Raw genomic sequence first — 22,066 nt, 5'->3', positions numbered from 1 at the left:
TCCTAATCTTGAATTGGATGACCAGGCATGGTAGTGCATACCTGTAATGCCAGCACTTTGAGTGGCAGAAGGCAGAAGGTTTGCCAGAGTTTTGGGGCTTTCCTGGTACACATATGAACTTTCAGGTCACCAGCACTACATCATGAGACCCTGTCTCGATACTAACAGAAATCCTAAATTGCATGATTTATATTTCCAGATACCTAGTAAAGCATCCATTAAATTTTTGTTTTTGTTTTTTGAGACAGACTTTCTCTGTGTAGCTTTGGAGCCTGTCCTGGAACTTGCTCTGTAGACCAGACTGACCTTGAACTCACAGAGATCCGCCTGCTTCTGCCTCCCGAGTGCTGGGATCAAAGACATGCGCCTCCACCGCCCAGCTTGCATCCATTAAAATGTATTAAGCAATTCCTCCTTTTTAAAAAAAGAGAACAAGGCTGGGGAAATAAGAGTGATAAGAGTGTTTGCCTAGCATACCCGTGGCCCTAACTTTGATCCCTAGCCCTGCAAAAATAAATACATGAATGGATACATGCAAGCATACATACAATAGAGAAAGGGGGAAATAAATGTTAGGATCTTCACTCGACAATTTCTTTAACTTGACAAAAACATGTTCACTAGAAATCTGTGGTAACTCTCCTTCAAGATAAGAACAAGATGTGTTCCTAGTAAGCTGAGCAAAGTAAGAATGCCCCTGGCAAATGCCACTGTTCACTAAGGAAATTAGTCTGTGTACTAATGTAGAAATGGGGATTGAGTGAATTTCCTTTGGTAGGTATTGTAGAGTAAAAGGAAATGGGATTCCCTTAGGACTTTAAAAATACTAATTTTTTGTTTGTTTGTTTGTTGTTGTTTTTTTAGTATACACTACCCCTGGAGCTGATAAACCAACAGAACCTGACAGAATGGGTGGAAATTTTGAAGACTGTTGTGAATAGGGATGTACCTAATGTAAGTTCTTATGGGGTCATTCTCTCCTATGTGTGTTCTCGTTCTCTCTCTCTCTCTCTCTCTCTCTCTCTCTCTCTCTCTCTCTCTCTCTCAATAGAGTTTTTCTGTGTAGTCCTGGTTGTCCTGGAACTCACTCTGTAGACCAAACTGCCATCCAACTCCTTCCCTTCCAACACCTGCCCCTGCTTCCCAGGTGTCAGGATTAAGGGTGTGTGCCACCATAGGCAGCTCTTCGGTTTCCATTTGTGCTCAAAGGATTACTTGTAGAAAAATAAGCTGCTTGTATGTATATTTCATGCTAGTACTTCCACCTCATTTCCGTTCTCTCATTCTTTTTTTGTGGGGGAGGGGGTTCAAGACGGTTTCTTTTTGTAGTCCCGGCTGTCTTGGAACTAGTTCTTTAGACAAAGCTGGCCTCAGAACTCACAGCAATCTGCCTGCCTGTGCCTCCCGAGTGCTGAGATTAAAGGTGTGTTCCACCACCACCTGGCTTCATTTCAGTCTTAACTAAGTGTTTACTATTAGATTGTAACCTAATAATTTGTCAGATGGCCATGAACAGAGGAAAAATTTAATTTGCTAGGTTGCCAAATTTTGTGGTTTATATCATAAAAAAAACTATTGATGTAATTCTATTTTTAACAAAATTTTTTTAAATGTATGGATATTTTGTCTGAATGTATGTCTGCGTACCACGTGCATACCTGGTGCTCAGAGGAAGATATTACAGATCATTAGCAGTCATCATGTGGGTGCTGGTCCTGAACCCTCTGCAATAGCAACAAGTGCTCTTAAATACTGAGTCATCCTTCAAGCCCTGATACATAACTCTTAGCACCAGAGAAGCAACTTTGGTTTGTTAATACATTAAGAACTATCCAACTGTATTTTTTTTATACTTTAAAACAGAGTACTTTTTGCAATTACCATAATATTTCTTTTTTGTTTGTTTTTTGTTGTTGTTTTGTTTTTCCGAAGACAGGGTTTCTCTGTGTAGCTTTGCACCTTTCCTGGAACTCGCTCTGTAGACCATGCTGGCCTCGAACTCACAGAGATTCACCTGCCTCTGCCTCCCGAGTGCTAGGATTAAAGGTGTGCGCCACCACCGCCCGGCATGTTTCTTATTATAATATTTCTAATCTTATTTTCTCTAGCATGTGGGGATTAAGTAGACTCTTAAATACCTGGTGACTTTTAAGTATTTATGCACCTTAATTATAAAAATCTTGAGTTTTATTTCAAACTTCTACATGGGTGGGTATGTAATTATGACAGTAATACTGTTATGAATGGGATGGATGAGATCACATTCTTGTTATTTTGTTTAATTTTGTTTTTTCCAAGTGCTAGGCATAGAACTCAGTATCCTAAGCACAAATGCAACCTCATTTACTCTTCTTTAAGTATTTTCAGTATTTTTTTTTTAAATTAAGTGATTGAAGAAGTGCACAAATTATTTTTCCTACTTAGGATACTAGCTTGCTGTATGTTTTTCTGTGTATATTAAGTATAAGATATGTGTTTCACATATATATTGTGCATCTTTTGTGTTATAATTTATATCCATTAACAGGTTATAGCTGAACTGTTCAATAGGTTAATAGAGTGGTATGGTTTGTGTATTTTCTGTCCAGTTTTTGTCATCTCTGTCATCATTGTTACCCTTTTTTTTTTTTTTTTGGTTTTTTGAGACAGGGTTTCTCTGTAGCTTTGCGCCTTTTCCTGGAACTCACTTGGTAGCCCAGGCTGGCCTCGAATTCACAGAGATCCACCTGGCTCTGCCTCCCGTGTGACCCTTTTTTTGTTTGTTTTCCGAGACAAGATTTCTCTGTAACAGCCCTGGCTGTCCTAGAACTCACTCTGTAGACCAGGCCAGCTTTGAACTCTCAGAGATCCACTTACCTCTGCCTCCTGAGTGCTGGGATTAAAGACATGTACCACCATGCCTGGCCCTTTTTTAGTGTGTGTTAATGTTTGCACCTGTGTGTGTGAAGGTGCCTTTGGGGGCCAGAAGAGGTTGCTGGGATTCCAACTCGATTTGTCACAGTAGAACAAGTGCTATCAAGTACTGAGCCATATCTCCAGCTCCCATGCTCATTTCTTACACAGTAGATTTTGTCTGTTTTGAACTAATAAAAGTAATCTTCTTTGTAGTTTCTTTTGTTTAATATGTTTAGGATATTTGTTCATGTTTGGTGTGATTTGTCTATTTTTACTGCCATGTAATACCTTTTGTATTCACATAGTGCCATAGCTTATGATGTGGTACATGTTGATGGGGATACCCAAGTGGTGTACTTTGAGTATTATAGTCACTTGAAAGGGTTTATGAATGGGTATTTTCTGTCACATGTGTTCATTCCTGAATAAATACTGAAGTATAAAACTGGATCCGAGAATAGATATATGTTTGACTTTACTAGTAGTACCTTCCAAATTGACTTTCACCTGATTTGGCATTATTCTCAGTGGCAGTGTATGAAGGTTTTAGTTCTGTATTTCACTTGTCAACTTAAAAATGTCATGGATGTCTTAAGTCCAGCTCATTCTTTTTTTTTTTTTGTATATTTATTTATTATGTATACAGTGTTCTGTCTGCATGTATGCCTGCACACCAGAAGAGGGCATCAGATCTCATTTAGATGGTTGTGAGCCACCATGTGGTTGCCAGGAATTGAACTCAGGACTTCTAGAAGAACAGCCAGTGCTCTTAATCTCTATGCCATCTCTCCGGTCCCCCCAGCTGATTCTTTTAATGATTATGTTATCATTACTTTAGTTTTGAATGCTTAGGTTCTTTACTTTTATGATTGAATCTATTCTTAATTGATACAGTTCTTTCTATATTATAGTCTGTCAGTATTATTAAATAAATGTCTCTTTAAAGGAAACACTTCAAGTTGAAGAAGATGATAGACCAGAATTACCCTGGTGGAAATGTAAGAAGTGGGCCTTACATATTTTAGCAAGACTTTTTGAAAGGTATGCCCTTGTTCATACATAGTAATTTAAATTTATTTTTTTTCAAGCTTTTGCTATTGTGAATATAGATGTAAAGCATTATGAAGAAATAATGGTCACATTCATTTTCATGTAGATATGGAAGCCCTGGGAATGTTTCTAAGGAGTATAATGAATTTGCTGAAGTCTTTCTGAAGGCATTTGCTGTTGGCGTCCAGCAAGTAAGTCTTAACATTTCTTTAAGTAGAGATGTGGCACTTTTGTTTGAGTTGCTTTAAAGATTCATTTTATGTTCATGGGTGTTTGGCATGCATCTGTGCACCACTTGCACATGCCTGGTGCCCTCAGAGCATAAGTTCTCAACCTTTGGGTTGTGACCCTTTAGGTTTATAACAACCCTTTCACAGGGTTTGAATATCAGATATTTGCATTATAATCCATAACAGTGGCAAAATTATAGTTACAAGTAGGAATGAAAATAATTTTATGGCTGGGGGTCACCACAACCTGGGGTAACTGTCAGGGTCCCAGCATTAGGAAAGTTGAGAACCACTGTCTTAGAAGCTTGAAGAGAGTGTCAGATCCCCTAGAACTAGAGTTGCAGTTGGTTGTGTGCCAATATGTGAGTGCTCGGGTCTGAGCAGCTGGTGCTCTTAACCACTGTTGGCTCGTCTCTCCAGTCCCACATTTGTTTGCTTGGTGGTTGGTGAGATTTTTTTGTTTGTTGTTTTTGAAGACAAGACAAGATTTCTCTGTATAGCCCTGATTGTCCTGAACTATTCTGTAGACTAGTCTGGCCTCCAAGAGATCTGCCTGCCTCTGCCTCCCGAGTGCTGGGATTAAAGGCGTGCGCCACCACCACCCAGCATTTTTTTTTTTTTTAAATGTGCTTTGGTGTTTTGCCTGCATGTATGTCTGTGTGAGGGTGCCCTAGAGCTGGAATTACAGACAGTTGTGAGCTGCCCTATGGGTGCTGGGAATTGAACGCCGGTCCTCTGGAAGAGCAGTCAGTGCTCTTAACCGCTGAGCCATCTCTCCAGCCCTACTTTTCAAAATGCTTTTGAAAATTCTAACCTTTCCCTCATCTCCTTAGTGTTGGGATGTACAGGTTTGTCATGATTTGTTTGGCTTAAAGTTGATCTTTGTCTTCATTTCTTCTAGAAGACTATTTTTGAACCTTCTGGCAGTTGTTAAACATTTTTGGCCTGAGGACTTTGAGGAGTTTGATTATTTTGTACTCTTCCAGGAAATGATGTATGATAGCCATATTTTCAGGGTTTAGGTGTTTTTTGTTGTTTTGTTTGTTTGGATTTCAATTTTTCAAGACAGAATTTCTCTGAAACAGTTCTGGCTGCCCTGGAGTGCTAGAATTAAAGGTGTGCACCACCACCACCCAGCCCATTTTTAGTTTTGAATGATTGAATTTCCCTAATGGTGGATAAGGGAAAGGAGGGGGAAACATCAACAAATTGAAGATATCCAGCAGAAACTGACTTAGGAAGTCTTGTTCATGACAGTTAGCTGGAGATCCCAATTAAAAGAGTCAGGGGCTCAGTGTTCTCTCGGTGAAACTTGTAAGTCAAAGAACAAATATCAGAGATAGAATGAAATTGATGGCCAACAACACCAAGCAGAAACTGCCTTGAGTTGAGTTTGACGCAGTCTTCCTTTGGTTTATCATTTTATTGCATTTAAAATACTTGTTTTGCATGTACATGTGTATATGAGTGCATTTCATTGCATGCATGTGGAAGCCAGAGGACAGCTTGCCAGAATCCAGTTAGTTCCAGGTTGTAATTCAGGCTTGGTGGCAAGTGTCTTTCCCCAGAGCCATGTCACTATACCATTTATTATTTTAAATGCCTTGGAAATAAATGTAGTTCTCCACAAGTTCTAAAATGTCTTTTATAAAGGAGTATGTTTTTTTATTTTGTGGCGATGTATAGGCATGTGTTTTTATTAGTTTGTAATGGTTAAAATTTATCTGAATTTTGTTTTTGATTGTACTTTTTCTTTTTTTAAAGGTTTTATTGAAAGTGTTATATCAGTACAAGGAGAAACAATATATGGCTCCTCGAGTTTTACAGCAGACATTAAATTATATTAATCAAGGAGTTTCCCATGCTCTTACTTGGAAGAACCTGAAGCCTCATATACAAGTAATAATTTTCTCTCGGGATGGCTTTTTTGTTTTGTTGATTGATTGGTGTTTTTTTTTTTTTTTTTTTTGGTTAGCAGTTGTAATAAAATACGTTAATTGCAATAAAGGTTGAATAATTGTTGGGTTTTGAAACTTACTCTAGTTCTGGTGATTGTTTGGGTAGTGCAGCAGAAAAAGAAGAGAACAGTTTGATAATAAGTAATGAGAGGAATTTAAGAATATCCAGCTACATTTTAGTCTAAAACCCAAACTTCCAGCTAATATTTAAGCTCTGACCATTAGATTGTAGTTAATATTTTTGTCGTGTGATTTGAACTGAGCAAGGGCCTATTTTCATCATGTTGTTATTTTGATAATTTAACTTTCAGAGTTCTAGAATTTCTTTGTCTTTATTTACTTCCCTTGTTTTTTCATGTTTTGGAGTGCTAGAGATTGAGCCTAGGCCCTGAAGTGTACTGGTCAGGCTCTGCACAGCTGTGCTACCTATGTATACATGGGTCTTAGTATGTAATCGTTATAAGTGGATATACAGCTTGGATGTTGGTCTAAAATGTATTAAATAAGTTAATGGAGTTTGCTATCATTTTATATTTATTTTGTTTTGCTACTTAAAGGCGATTGGACAGGTTAAAATTGAAAGCTGAAGACTGTTACTTTCTTAACTTTTAAATTGCAGGGCATTATCCAAGATGTTATTTTTCCATTGATGTGCTATACAGATGCTGATGAGGAACTCTGGCAAGAAGACCCTTACGAATATATACGCATGAAGTTTGGTAAGAAAGTTTAACTTGCTGTCTGGGTATGGTGGTGCAGGCCTGTAGTCCTAAAACTAGGAAGGAAAATGGAAGGTTATCTTCAACTGCATGAAAATTTTGAGGACAACTTCAACTATGTAAGACACTATCTCAAAAACAAAACAGGGTCAACAAAGATGGGTAAGGTGCTTGCTGCCAAGCCTGATGACCTTGAGATCTCACATAGGAGATTGTCCTCGGTTTCTCTGTGTAGCTTTGCGCCTTTCCTGGAACTCACTTGGTAGCCCAGGCTGGCCTCGAACTCACAGAGATCCGCCTGCCTCTGCCTCCCAAGTGCTGGGATTAAAGGCGTGTGCCACCACCGCCAGGCGGAGATTGTCCTCTTAAGACCACAACATACCTGCTGTGGTATGTACCTCCCCATCTACTCACACATAAATAAGTGAATATAATCAAAATATTTTTTGAATAAAAATTTTTACATTTAGAAAAAAATATTTAAGTTTAAGATTATAAAGGTTGTATGCAGCCAGCCTAAGCTTCATAAAGTATATAATTTATTTCTTGTGTGTCCTTTTAGGCCTATTCATTCATTATAGCACCATTATGGGTTTTGTTTGATTGGGTGTGGTTTTTGAAACAGGGTTTCTCTGTGTATTGCCTTACCATCCTGGAACTGTAGGTAGACCAGGCTGGCTTCCAGCTCACCTACCTTTGCCTCCTGAGTGCTGGGATTAAAAGGCATGTGCCACCATGGTGTGGCTAACTTTAACTCAAGATTCTCCTGTGTCAGCCTCTTCAGTGCTGGAATTACAAGTTTGCATCACCACAACATACTCAAAGACTTTGTTTTTTATATAACATAATTTGTAAATTAGGAATATGAAATATTTTCCAAAGAAAATTAGTAAACTGGGCACCATATTCCATGTCTCTAATCTTTTTATTTGGGAGTTAGAGGCAGGAGGATAAGAAGTTCAAGGCCAACCTGGGATACTAATGACCTTATTGCAAAACAAAGCAAAAACTATCATTTTCTCTAAATTTTCATTTTACATTTATTCTCTAGATGTGTTTGAAGACTTCATTTCTCCTACTACCGCTGCCCAGACACTTTTGTTTACAGCCTGTAGTAAAAGGAAAGAGGTGAGTTATCACATAGATAACATTTGCTTTATTTTTTTTTTTTTTTTTCGTTTTTCGAGACAGGGTTTCTCTGTGTAGCTTTGCGCCTTTCCTGGGACTCGCTTGGTAGCCCAGGCTGGCCTCGAACTCACGGAGATCCACCTGGCTCTGCCTCCCGAGTGCTGGGATTAAAGGCGTGCGCCACCACTGCCCGGCCTTGCTTTATTATTTTAAATGTCTTCAAATATGCTCTTTTTTCAATGTTAATCGTGTGTTGTTTTTGTCAGTGTGTTCTTCAAGAACTGTATTTCTTGTCTCTCCAGGTACTGCAAAAGACTATGGGATTTTGCTACCAGATTCTTACTGAACCAAATGCTGATCCTCGTAAAAAAGATGGAGCCTTACATATGATTGGCTCTTTAGCTGAAATACTTCTAAAGGTATTCCTTCGTGTGAGACAGCGTGTGTAGTTAATAAATATTTTTAATTATATGTATTGCACGTAATGTGTGTAACACATGTGTGCAGTACCTACCTGTAGAGGCCAGAAGACATTGTTAGATAACTTGAAGCTAGAGTTACAGGTTGTTGTGAACGGCTTATGGGTTATGAGAAGTGAACTCTGATTATCTGGAAGAGCAGTGAATGCTTTTAACTGCTGAGCCATCTTGCCAGCCCCTAAATTAGTAGCTTGTTTTTTTGTTTTTTGTTTTTCCCTGAGGTATGATATGTATACCATGTAGTTCATCTATTTAAAGTATATAACTACAGCTGGTAAGCCACCAAACCTGACTTGAGTTTAATTTTCAGGTCTCACATAGTAGGAGAGAATTACTGCAAGTTGTCCTCTGATGTCCACATAGCACTGTGGCAAACACACACAGACAATAAATAAGAAATATAATAGAAAATTCTAAGAGAGAGTAACTGAGTGGTTATTAATATATTCACAGTACTGCATCCATCTCATGTCAAGACATTTTCATCACCACAAAATTGAAATCCTGTCTTGCTTTTAATCTCAGCACTTGGGAAACAGAGGCAGGCAGAAGTTTGTGAGTTCAAGGCCAGCCTAGTCTACAAAGCAAGTTCCAAGACCCTGTTCAAAAAGTAAACTTTAAAATGAAAAGAAAAAAATCCTGTCTCTAAAATAGAAGTCTCCCCCTATATCATGCCAAACCTCCCAGTCCTGCACCTACATTTATCTATGAATTTATTTTGGACCTTTCACACAAACTGAGGGTTGCATGTCCTTTTTGACTGCCTTTGGATTTAGTGTAATGTTTTAAAGGTTTCTCATCTAGCACGTGGCTATGCTTATTCCTCATTGCCAAGTACTGAATTGAATTGTTAATACTGCATTTGTTCATGTTTCAGCTGATATATATTATCTGTGTTTCTTCTTCTCTATTCTGAACCCTGCTGCTAAGAACATTCTTTTACAAGTTTGTGTAGGGTGTATATTTTCATTTTGCATATATCTCAGAACCTAAATTGCTCGTTTAGAAAACCAAAAAAGATACAAAATGTCTGTAACATTTTAACATCAGTAGCATATGACAGCTTCATGAGATTAAAGGGATTAGAATAAATGTGTGTCTCTTTATTAGTCCCTTTTAACATTATCATGTTTATTTGCAACTTGAGACAATTTGTGTTTAGACAACTTTTTAGAAAAAAAAAATTTTTTATATTCACAGAAAAAGATCTACAAAGATCAAATGGAATATATGTTGCAGAATCATGTATTTCCTCTCTTCAGCAGTGAGCTAGGCTACATGAGAGCAAGAGTAAGTTTTAAAATTGTATTATTCGATGTATTTATTTAAATGTCCTTTAAGGAATGACTGAAAATGTTTGGCTTGAAAATGTGTGTCTTTGTTAAGACTTCTATTTCTGTAAGTCTTCATCTGGCTGCTGTAGTACTGTGTGCATAGTTGTCATCTATGTCTGGTAGCAGTATCTGTTTGTGTTTTGCATTCAGATCTTGCTATCCACACAAAGAATGTGCAGCCAAAGAGTAATATGGGATCATAGTACTGGTCTAGTGTTACGTGTTTGAACACATCTCCCACTGGCCAGCCTCCAAATTCTCAGACAAAACTCTGGGAAGAGCTTATTTTTGGGAAATCTATTCAAGCTGTTTATAGTCACACACACACAACCCTTCCCCCTGTATTTAAAGGCTTGCTGGGTACTTCACTATTTTTGTGAAGTGAAGTTCAAAAGTGATCAGAACCTCCAAACAGCTTTAGAGCTGACAAGAAGATGTCTGATTGATGATCGAGAAATGCCTGTGAAAGTGGAAGCTGCCATTGCACTACAAGTGTTGATCAGCAATCAAGAAAAAGGTAAGTGATTTATGTGTACAAATATCCTTATTTAACTGTAAGGCAGAATTCTAGGAACTAACTTAATATACTCCGTGAAAGCACTTGGTGTTTTCTCTTTTTGTATCTAACTTATTATTTACCTGTTTGTTAAGTTCCTCCCCTGCTCTATTACAGCTAAAGAATACATCACTCCATTTATCAGACCTGTAATGCAGGCTCTTCTTCATATTATAAGAGAAACAGAAAATGATGATCTTACAAATGTAATTCAGAAAATGATCTGCGAATATAGTGAAGAAGTTACTCCTATTGCTGTAGAAATGACACAGCATCTGGTATGTTCTTTGAACCTGTTACTATTGCAAAGATGTTAATTTGACTTTTTGTATGATCTCTGTGGTTTGTCACAGGTGTCTTGCTTTCCCTAACAGCAAATATTTCATGGAACTTACTATGTAACATGTTGTATAAACCCCTTGACAGATACTTAACTCATTTGTTTTTCACATGCTTCTAGTTGAAATGATTCCTCTGTTTTATAGAGAATAATTGTGAAGTAGGAAAAGGTTGAATAACTTCCCAGAGCTAAATGTAGTGTGTCTGGAATTCATCCTTGTATTGTCATAGTGTAGGCTCTTAGGTGTGTTAGGCTCATAATCTGTGGGGTTTCCTGAATACTAAGAACAGTTGGTATAGTTACAAATAGCAAATCAGGCATGGAGAGGTGGTTCAGTGGTTAAAGCACTTCCAGCACCTCCATGTTGGCTTAGAACTGTGTGCAACCCTGGATCCACAGCATCCATGATGCCTTCTTCTGGTCTGTGTGAGCAGGCACCAAACATGCAGGTTTTCCACAGACATACTTGAAAACAAAACCCTCTAACATGTTTTTAGAAAGGCATCAGCAACTTGGTGATTTAATATACCTGAATTTAGGCATAGTCAAAGAAAGGTTCTCAGTATGTTGCTGTGGCTAGCACTGAACTCTTGGGTTCCATTCACTCCTTTTGGCACTAATAATATTAATGATAAGCACACTCTCTACCTTGCATCATTACCCTCATAGTTGTCAGTCTGCAATTCCCCCAAGTACTGTGGCAGAAATTTGAGGCCTGCCTGGGATACACATCCTGCCTGCTACTCTGTGTGTCAGTGTTCTTACTCTTCCCCCAGTCTTAAAACCAAAACATTGAATACATTTCATATTCTTGATTCTAGGCAATGACATTTAACCAAGTAATCCAGACTGGGCCAGATGAGGAAGGAAGTGATGACAAAGCAGTCACTGCTATGGGAATTCTAAATACAATTGACACACTTCTGAGTGTGGTTGAAGATCACAAAGAGGTAAGAAGTAAACAGTACATAAAAATAACAAGACTCATGCTACACGGTTTTTTATGGAACGTTATCAAGTCATTTCATCTGCTTTTATTTGATCACTTAATTACTTCTCGTTTTAAGGTTAAGATTGGTACCTTACAAATGTTAAGTTCTAGAGTACACACAGAGTGATTTGGAAGTAGCTGCTGTTTGCTTTACCATTTTTTGTAGCTCATAATTTTTCCTAGATCCAGCACATGGTGATTTCTTTGAAAATATGGTACTAATTTCACTTGGAGGTTAGTTTTGGACTGATCAGATTATTCACCAGGGAGAGGTCCTTTTCTCCAAGCCTGATGACCTGAGTTCAGTCCCTGGACGCAGCATTTGCACACAAGTGAATGCATGAATGTATGTATGAATAAACAAATAGGCATAAAACATTTACCATACTACCGAATACACATACTTCTGAAATTATCATTATCTTCATCCTTTTTGCCTATTATCTTTTTGAAATGTAAGGGGAATATAATCATGAATATTAAAAGCTTTAATTATTTAAATCATAAAAAACAAGAGAAAACAAACTGGTCTCACCTAGATTCATAGTATTTTAACATTTTCACTGGGTTTTCTTTAGATTTTATTTCCCTTAAGAACCCAATTTTTTATTTGTCTGTGGTGTCGCCCCCCCCCCCCCCCCATGGGATCAAGGCAGAGCTTCTTATATGCTAAGAGGTAGTAGTTCTACCATTGAGCTATACCCCAGCACAGACAGTTTCAGATAGATGAAATTGAATCCCTCAGAGATTATGTTCTTTTCTTTTTGTTTGGTATTTTTGAGATAAGGTCTTGCTTTTTGGGTGCACCCCCACAAAGGCTTTGAAATCATTGTATATAGCCTGTTCTGTTTTATATGTTCTTTATATCCTCTTCACTTTAGCCTCATGACTACCACAGTGCTTGGCTAGAGATAATTTCAACCCTGCTTCTTTCCCCACAATCACTGTCATGAATTTGGGGTCAGTAATTGTACTGTGGATATGACAAAGGGGGATAAACAAAGGCCTCGGCCTCAAACTCATAGAGATCCTCTTGCCTCTGCCTCCCAAGTGCTGGCATTAAAGGCATGTGCCACCACTGCCTGGCTCAACCAGGCAGTTTTAGTTTTGTCTGGACTGAGTTTATGTATGTAATACACATGCTCAAAATACATTGCTTTCTTTTTATAGTTTTGTGTTTTTATATATAGTATTTTCCCATTATGTTACTTTTGTTAATAAGCAAGTGGTTCCTTATTTTTCTCATTGTAATGATTTTCCATTAAATATTAGTGTAAGATTTGTTTATAATTTTATATGTTGTTTCACAACAGATTTAAAGTACTTTCTTAACAAAAATGTGACATTTTATAATTTTTTTTTTTAACTTTTAGATAACCCAGCAGCTTGAGGGAATCTGCTTACAAGTCATTGGGACCGTTTTACAACAGCATGTCTTAGGTATTATACCTGATTTTACCATTTTTATATCATTTAAGATGAATAACCATTTCTTGACAACTTGATATTCTCTTCTAGAATTCTATGAGGAGATCTTCTCTTTGGCACATAGTCTGACATGTCAACAAGTGTCTCCACAGATGTGGCAGTTACTGCCCCTTGTATTTGAGGTATTTCAGCAAGATGGCTTTGATTACTTTACAGGTAAAGTCAAATCAGCATGAAAATATGTATTGTTACTTAACCCCCATTGTGATTACCACATAGCTTATAATTGAACACTCTACATTTTCCTGCTTTAACTGCTATATTGTTTAATCAGTAACAATGCCCAAGGATGACATATAGGTATTAATGTCTGTTGTATCATTATTGTTAATGTTTACTTTTAAAAACACACATGCACACACATGCATAATAATATTCTATATAAATAAGTATATGTGCATGTATTTTTTAATACAAAGGAATTCTTTTTAAAGTGATTGATAGGGACAGAATAGTGCTAGATTTGCCTTTTGGTGAGAAAACTTTTTTTTCAGAAATAAATGAAGTATTTTTATTATAAATATGAGTAACCTCATTGTGGTGGTACCTACCTGTACCAGCACTCAGAGGCAGGTAGGTAGGGGTTCAAAGTCATCCTTTGCTACCTACCTAGTTTGAGGTTAGCCTGAGCTATAGGAGACTCTGCCTTTTAAATCATTGTATATAGCCTTTACCAGTTTTATGTGTTCTTTGCATCATCTTATCTTAGCCTTGTGACTACCATCATGCTTTGCTACAGATAATTTCAACCCTGCTTCTTTCTCCACAATCACTGTCATGAATTTGGTGTCAATAATTGTACTGTGGATATGACAGAGGGGGATAAACAAAGGTAAAGGATGTACAAATTGATTTTTTTTTTAATTTTAACTATAGACATGATGCCTCTTCTGCATAACTATGTAACAGTTGATACAGACACGCTTCTATCTGATACCAAGTATCTTGAGATGATATACAGTATGTGTAAAAAGGTAGGCCCCTTTTCTAATAGCAGATATCAGAAGGTTGTTGCAATAAAATGATATAAATAACACATGCCCCTAGATTGTGCTGAACACAGAACAACACATTGATCAGACAATTAAAGATTTTAAAAGTTACAAAATTATTTCTTAGAAGGGCATGATTACTCACAGTTGTGGGTTGAAGCAAGGGGATTGACAGTTCAAAGGTATCATGTGGTACATCGCAAGTCTGAGGCTCTTACCAAAAAATTGGAATGAAATTTTGGGTTTGAGGAAGAATTTTCAGTTAATAGAACACTTGCCTAGCATGTGGAAGATTCTGGATAAATAGACAAAATATTTTAAACTTGGGGATTTTTTTTAAAGATCTGACTTTAGAGATGTTTACAAAAAGGAATGCTTGGAGATTGCAGGTCTTTGGCTGAGTATGGTGGCATACCCCTTTAATTCCAGCACTGTGAGTTAGAGGCTACACTGGCCTATATAGCAACAAAACCAAAAAACTAACCAAAACTGCTCTGCCATTTGGTTTGAGTGTGTGTGTGTGTGTGTGTGTGTGTGTGTGTGTGTGTGTTGGACTAATCTAAAAGCTTTCATCCTCCTGCCTCAGCCTTTCTAGGCCTTTGATTACAGGCATGTGCTACCACACTTGAGGTGGTGGTTTTTGGTTTGTTTGTTGTTTACAGAAGAGGCAGATATCCTTGAAAGATTAGTGTTGTGTTGTTTTGAGACAAGGTTTCATTGTGCAGCTTTGCGCCTTTCCTGGAACTCACTCTGTAGCCCAGGTTGGTCTCGAACTCACAGAGATCCACCTGGCTCTGCCTCCCAAGTGCTGGGATTAAAGGCGTGTGCCACCACTGCCTGCATGTTCTAGTTTTTACTTCGGTGAGAGAACTTAATGTTTGTTAACGTACTAGAGTCCAGAATAAGAATTCAGGACATGTGCTTTTTTCTTACAAACTAGAGTGCCAGAAGGGTAGGCTGTGACACACAAATAGCATCTGTCCGTTTTATGGTGAACATAGCAGTTATTCACCTAAATAGGTAGGGGTCAATTATTTCCCTGATTTAAACAGTTCACACAGCCTTCTTGTAATTTGTATTGTGTTGATCAGGTTCTTACTGGAGTTGCAGGAGAAGATGCAGAATGTCATGCAGCAAAATTGTTAGAGGTCATCATTCTACAGTGCAAAGGGCGTGGCATCGATCAGGTGAGTGTTGCTGATTTTCTGTTTGAGACTTCAGAGTGTTGGTCTTTAAAATTAGATTTCCCATGAAAACGCTGTAACAGTTAAATAAATACTAGTCATCTTTGGATGTCCCCTTTAGGGTCAGAGGTTTAGTTGAAGTAATGAATAAGTTAATATAGAAAGCCTCGTAAGATGCTATTACAATCTTGGAAGATCTTATAATCTCTCTTTACAGTGTATTCCATTATTCGTGGAGGCGGCTTTAGAAAGACTGACGAGAGAGGTTAAGACAAGTGAACTCCGAACAATGTGCCTGCAAGTTGCAATTGCAGCCTTGTATTATAATCCACACCTACTACTTAATACCTTAGAAAATCTTCGCTTCCCTAATAACGTGGAACCAGTTACAAATCATTTTATCACACAATGGCTTAATGACGTTGACTGTTTCCTGGGGTAAGTGATAATAAATTGTAACTTTATGAGGGAGTCTGCTTTATATTATGACTAAAGACTAAAGTGTAATTCTCGTTTTTGTTTATGATTTTAGGCTTCATGACAGGAAGATGTGTGTTCTGGGCTTGTGTGCCCTTATTGATATGGAACAGATACCACAGGTTTTAAATCAGGTTTCAGGACAGATTTTGCCAGCATTTATCCTTTTATTTAATGGATTAAAAAGAGCCTATGCCTGCCATGCAGAACATGAAAATGACAGTGACGACGACGATGAGGCCGAAGATGAGGATGAAACTGGTAAGGGATTTGTGGTATAGGGAAACAAAACTTAACTGCTTAGACTCATCATCGAATTCTTTATCATAAGATCATAGCCAAATTCATTTATAGGAAAGCCAGGTGTAGGCCAATACCTCCTGATATCCCAGTGCCTGGTAGGCTACAGCCGTTCTCATGTTCTCACATTTATGGCCAGCCTTAGCTAAATAGACCATATTTTTTCAAAGAGTTAAACTTGAAAGGCAGTAAAGCATGTGTTATTTTGCCAAATAGTATTAAAGGTGTTGAGTTTAGGAAGATGAGCTAAGAATGTATCTCAGTTGCTAGAGTGCTTGCACAACATGCACAAAGCCTGAATTCCATCCCAGCACCTTATAAACCCACCACTCTGAATGTAGAGGCAAAAAGATCAGATCCAGTGCTCTCTTCTGGCATTCTCAGGTGGTCCACATACATGGTATACTTACACATATGAAAGCAAAACACTTATAGGAGAAATTTTCCTGTTTTTTTTTTTTTTTTGAGACAGGGTTTCTCTTTAGATTTGGACCCTGTCCAGGAACTAGCTCTGTAGCCGAGGCTGCCTCAAACTCACAGAGATCACCTGCCTCTGCCTCCCGAGTCCTGGGATTTGTCATGTGCCACCACCGCCCGGCCAAAATAAAAGAAAAAATTTTTTTAGATAAAATTAAGGTAGATACTGGCTTCAACACTTAACTTATAAGATAATGTAGGCTATTAATGTAAATTGAATTTGACACCTATAATCTCAGCATACTAACCAGAAGTGGCTATATCTGTAGAAATCATGCCATCACCAAAAAATCACCTCAAGTTCTTTACCCCTGGATTTTTGAGACATATTCTTTCTATAGAGCCTTGTCCTGGAACTCACTATGTAGATCAGACTGTCTTGAATTCAAGGAAATCCACTTGCCTCTGTCTTCCAAAGTACTGGGGTTAAAGGCATGTACCACTGTGCCTGGCTCACATCCAGTTTCTATGATTTATTTTATGTACACTGATGTTTTGTTTGCATGTATGTCTGTATGAGGGTGAATCCCTGGAGTTGGAGTTACAGACAGTTGTGAGCTGCCATTTGGGTGCTGTGAATTGAACTTGTGGCCTATGTAAGAGAAGCCAGTGCTCTTAACCACTAAACCATCTCTCCAGCCCCTCAAAACCAGTTATTAAAAGACAAAGCAAAGTTCAGCCTCCTTGAAAAGAAGGTGAAAGATTCTTGGGAGGAGAAAGGGTGGGGGTTCATTTGCCTGAAGCTTTCTAGATTGTTTGATTGGGTAAGTAGTATTTTATTTCTGTGGAATAAAAGAGCTCTGGAAGTTTACTATTGGTTCACTAGTCTCTTGCCGCCCCTGCCCCCCGCCCTTTTTTTTTTTTTTTTTTTTTTTTTTTAGTGTAATTTATCTTAGAGACAAGGTTTTACTCTGTACCCTGTTTTGGCCTGGAACTCAACTTTTTTATTCCCCCATGTTGGGGTTACTTGACCAGGATTGGCCTTACCAGGCCTTTTTAACGTGGATTATAACAGAAAACCATTCAATATCCTTATATATCACATGGGGACAGTGATTCTTGTCTATCACCTCGAGGAAATCAGGCAGTTTTCCTTCCCTTTGTCACCTGTATTTGGATCATAGATGGAGCCAGGTGTTGCAACACACACATGCAATCTCAGCAATTAAATGGAGCATGATACCATGAGTCCCTCTCCAGGCTGAGTTTGTTGAGAGGCCCTGTCTTAACAAACAAAAGTTTTATTATGTTATTATCAGTTGAGTCTTAGTTGGGTTTCATAGACACCTAAGAGTGTTGAAGTAATTGTCACTTTGCTGAGTAACAGAATGTTTCATTGTCATAAATAACTGACTTGGCAGAAGAACTGGGGAGTGATGAAGATGATATTGATGAAGATGGGCAGGAATATTTGGAGATTCTGGCTAAGCAAGCAGGTGAAGATGGAGATGATGAAGATTGGGAAGAAGATGATGCTGAGGAAACAGCTTTGGAAGGCTATTCCACAATCATCGATGATGAAGACAACCCTGTTGATGAGTATCAGATCTTTAAAGCTATATTTCAAAGTAAGCCAACTTCTTAAACGAACCATTTAATTGAATAGATCTGTTCTTTTGTTCTCTACCCCTTTAATAAGAGATTCACTTGACAAAGCAGTAGAAAATATTTGCTTCCTTTGAGTTTTGAAGATGGGAATTTACTATGCAGACTAGGCTGCCTATAGTATGTACCACCGTGCCTCTCATTTGTACTACCATGTCTGGCTTCTGCCTGTATTCTATTACTTACATTTAATTTGTAATTTGAAAGATGTACATTATCAGAAAATTTCATGAATTATACAGTTAAAACCTTTTTGTTTTGTTCTTTTTGTTTTTTTGAGACAGTTTCTCTTATAGCCCTGGCCATCCTGGAACTGGTTTTTTAATCTTTTGTCGGAATTAGGCTAGCTTTATTTCTGAAGTCTATCAAGTTTGTTATTTATTAAAAAGTGATGAGACTTAAACTTTCTTTTTTTTTTTTTTTTTTTTTGTTTGTGACAAGGTTTCTCTGTCCTGGAACTCAAATTGGTTATTATCATGTCTAATGTTCTTCCCCTCACCATCTTTTCCTCCCTATACAGCTATTCAGAATCGTAATCCTGTGTGGTATCAGGCTTTGACTCATGGTCTTAATGAAGAACAAAGAAAACAATTACAGGACATAGCAACTCTGGCTGATCAAAGAAGAGCAGCCCATGGTATGTTAGTAAACCATAACTCTTCTCTGATGCAATTAATGACTTCATACAGCTTTATAATCGAAGGGATTTAATTTATAATTGAAGGCATTTAACATTCTGTAAAGGTATGTGGGCTGGAGTTATATATACACACTGAATTGTCTTTAAGTATAACTTTAGATTACACTCAGTGTGTAGTACCTTAATAAAATTGCTTAAATTCAGGATAATGTAACAAATTCTTGAAGATATAAAATTCTGAGTTATTAAAAATCATAGCTATTTCATCTTTAAACATTTCAGTATATACATTTTAAAATTACTATGTATGATACACAGCCTAACCATTTTCTGTAAGTGTTAATATCCAATCTGAGTAGTCATAGTATAAGTTGAGCATAGCATTCTGGTATTTTTTATATTTAAGATTTAATTGCATTTCACCAGCTAGATATATTTGTTCCCTTTTAAGATGAGTACTTAATGATTTATTTGCATAATGTAAAGTGTAGGGACTTTTTTATTTACAAGTAAGTCAAAATTGGCTAAGATCTCTAGTACATGTATCTATTAAAGCAGTAAGATGATCAGGTGACCATTAATGTTTCACCTCCTTGTTTTCTAGAATCCAAAATGATTGAGAAACATGGAGGATACAAATTCAGCGCTCCAGTTGTGCCAAGTTCTTTCAATTTTGGGGGCCCGGCACCAGGGATGAATTGAGTTTCTACTTTCTTTCCTGCTGTGTGAGTGTAGTGAAGAGCTTGTGTTCCTCCTAGTAGTGGTTCCAGAACCGGTTCATGTTATCTACTAACTGATCAATAGATGGACAGAAACCCCAGGAGGTGGGAGCTGATCATGTAACCTGGCACTGGACGAGAAACTAGAGGGATCTGGGGAGGGGTTAACTTGGGGGGCTATTTTCTTTATTTTTTGAAGAAAGTAAGATCCTGACTCTGAAGCTTCAAGAGACACTGTGGAAATCTGAAATGAGGGGATGTCATGAAGGCAGCTTTTCTTTTTCTGAGGAAAAAAATAGGCATGGGCTACAGGACTATTTAAAATGTCTCATTTACAGTATATAAAGTTCAAAGGTAGATGTAATTCTTACACCTCTAAGTATTTGTCCGATTTCTGTCTCTTCCTTACCATTGGGTATCCTTTATATGTAAATAAGATAAGGTAATCAGATAGCCTTATTCAGTCTATCATTTTCATTCATCAGATTGTTCCTATGTAGATTGGACATTTATTGTAGCACTACATAACTGATTTTAAAATCTGTAAATGAATTAGCACTTTCATATTGAAACAAGCCTGCTAGCCTATGTATAAAAGCAAAACTGTTTGCTGTTTATAAAAAGGGATGTAATGGGGTGGGGGGCAGGGGTAATTTCAGGTTAATTATTAATTTAAAAATGAACTAGCAATTTTGTATCTGGTGACTTTGTGGTGCACTCACCTCTGGTAGTGACTTGAGAATTCGGTATGTAAAAAGGGGTTAGTGATGTTTCATTGCTGCTAAAAATGGCAAGTCCCTCTGTGTCCTTTTTTGTTCCTTAAAGCTCTCAGTGTACAAGTGGACATTTGGATACAAGACCTTATGTAACAAAGGTGATATCTGAAGCATGTAAATTGGATATAAAAATTCTACTCTTAAAGAGTTGATCTAGAGTATGGCTAAACATCTATATATGCAATCTATTAAAAGAACTTAATTCGGCAATTATGTCTTGATCTGATTGCAATTTATTCCTAATTAATCCCTATCCCCACTGTCCTGTTTTTATCCTGTACCACAAAGAGTGCAAAATGTACTTAAGACTAATATCTGCCCATTCCTCTTTCTTCCTCTCTTCTACCCGTCTTGATTATGGTATCTTTATGCTAATTGTAGACTGAAGGCACATGGTTCCCTCTAAAAACCACTATTGATACCACTGCAGAAACAAGCCAGCAACAACAGGGTGGCGAGGTGGGCTTCTCCCCTCTCTTCCTAAATGCATGTTCAAAGATACTCCCTTATTGATCTTAAACATCTGTCAGATGAGTCATACATTGGATTATTTTTTATATACATGTATACACAATATTTCAAATTGAAAGCAACATCTCAGTGGATTCAAACTACATACTGTTGTCTAAAACAAAATTTATAAACTGTACAAATGAAATGCACATATTGATATTTAAAATGCATAATTAAGAAAACCCTTTGGTGTTGTGTTTTTCTTGTATACCAATACTCAAGCCACTGATGTTAGCACTGTTTGGTATTTCTGAATTTAATACTAAAATATTGGCCAAAAGAAAAAGATGTCTAAATGTGTGGGTACAAACTGTTAATCAAGTGTGCTACTACTACCATCTCATAGTTAGGCACCAAGTGTATACCCTAGGTTGCTTAAGGGATTGTCACTATTCTATAAAATCAATAAAGTGAAAATGGAGTAGTTATATATATATATATATATGCAACATTGTGTACAGAGAGGAGATACTGAATATTATAAACATTATCGTCTTCCTTTATGTTTTTGTACCCTAATATCTACTCTGCTTTTTAAATTTTCAGACTTCACTTATCTTTGAATTGATCCAGTTTTCACATTGTTACCGGAAAACCATATCTAATAAAGGTTTTAGTTAGTCCCATACACAGAATGAAAATTCTCATTTGGTAAGGTTCTTGTTTCAAGAAACTGCACTGGCCTATCTTTAAAAACATTTATTGTTGAGCATTCTGGAAACAGAGACCGGCAGATCTTTTAAGAACAAAGACAGACAAGGCTACACAGAAAAACACTGTCTCAAGACCAAAAAAGCTTACTGTCTCGTGTAATATAATCTAATCACCACTTACAGATTTTTTTAATGTTAGAATTTATAATTATTTAAATAGTGTTCAAGTGGTGTTTTTTAATGCATCAGATATACCTAAATTTCATTTTTTTCTGTTACACTTAACCTCAAAATTTAAGTTTCTAGAAGATGACAGTGAACTCCCCCCCAAAAAAAAAAATCATAAAAATTATGGGTGAGTATTTTTGTTTTTGAGACAGGTTCTCTATGTAACCCTTGCTTCCTGGAACTTACTGTGTAGACCAGACTAGCCTTGAACTCTGTACCTCCCTAGTAGGGTATTAAAGGCCTGTCTCCATGCCCTGCAGAAGGAAATTTCTTTTATGTGTATGGGTGTTTTGCTTCCAAGTGCATGCAGTCAGTGCCCAAAGAGGCCAGAAGA

General features: G+C 37.4%; 1 protein-coding gene and 1 non-coding gene across 3 annotated transcripts in view; both read left to right on the top strand.

Moving 5' to 3' along the window:
• Ipo7 (importin 7) overlaps nucleotides 1-21,287 on the top strand; it is a 44,433-nt gene extending 23,146 nt beyond the window's left edge. Inside the window, exons 6-25 of one of the 2 annotated variants that reach the window (XM_052714801.1) lie at nucleotides 865-954; nucleotides 3,842-3,936; nucleotides 4,052-4,136; nucleotides 5,940-6,074; nucleotides 6,753-6,852; nucleotides 7,904-7,980; nucleotides 8,283-8,399; nucleotides 9,660-9,749; nucleotides 10,145-10,310; nucleotides 10,467-10,627; nucleotides 11,511-11,639; nucleotides 13,054-13,120; nucleotides 13,199-13,324; nucleotides 14,045-14,142; nucleotides 15,252-15,347; nucleotides 15,562-15,782; nucleotides 15,877-16,082; nucleotides 17,963-18,166; nucleotides 18,724-18,840; nucleotides 19,448-21,287. In XM_052714801.1, coding sequence (XP_052570761.1) covers nucleotides 865-954; nucleotides 3,842-3,936; nucleotides 4,052-4,136; nucleotides 5,940-6,074; nucleotides 6,753-6,852; nucleotides 7,904-7,980; nucleotides 8,283-8,399; nucleotides 9,660-9,749; nucleotides 10,145-10,310; nucleotides 10,467-10,627; nucleotides 11,511-11,639; nucleotides 13,054-13,120; nucleotides 13,199-13,324; nucleotides 14,045-14,142; nucleotides 15,252-15,347; nucleotides 15,562-15,782; nucleotides 15,877-16,082; nucleotides 17,963-18,166; nucleotides 18,724-18,840; nucleotides 19,448-19,545 — 2,478 coding nt within the window. In that variant the 3' untranslated portion in view covers nucleotides 19,546-21,287. Of the gene's footprint in view, nucleotides 1-864; nucleotides 955-3,841; nucleotides 3,937-4,051; nucleotides 4,137-5,939; nucleotides 6,075-6,752; nucleotides 6,853-7,903; nucleotides 7,981-8,282; nucleotides 8,400-9,659; nucleotides 9,750-10,144; nucleotides 10,311-10,466; nucleotides 10,628-11,510; nucleotides 11,640-13,053; nucleotides 13,121-13,198; nucleotides 13,325-14,044; nucleotides 14,143-15,251; nucleotides 15,348-15,561; nucleotides 15,783-15,876; nucleotides 16,083-17,959; nucleotides 18,167-18,723; nucleotides 18,841-19,447 lie in introns of both variants that reach the window. The other variant, XM_052714800.1, reaches the window with a different exon arrangement.
• LOC128095830 (small nucleolar RNA SNORA23) lies at nucleotides 9,879-10,062 on the top strand. Its single transcript, XR_008213429.1, has one exon. It is a non-coding gene; the product is annotated as a small nucleolar RNA SNORA23 (small nucleolar RNA).
• Nucleotides 21,288-22,066: the final 779 nt, after the last annotated feature.

The sequence above is a fragment of the Peromyscus californicus genome, unplaced genomic scaffold (genome assembly GCF_007827085.1).
Source record: "Peromyscus californicus insignis strain IS unplaced genomic scaffold, ASM782708v3 Scaffold_4__1_contigs__length_199733344, whole genome shotgun sequence".
NCBI classification, from domain to species: domain Eukaryota; kingdom Metazoa; phylum Chordata; class Mammalia; order Rodentia; family Cricetidae; genus Peromyscus; species Peromyscus californicus.
Note: the sequence above shows the minus strand (reverse complement) of the source record. Positions and strands in the feature narration are given on the sequence as shown.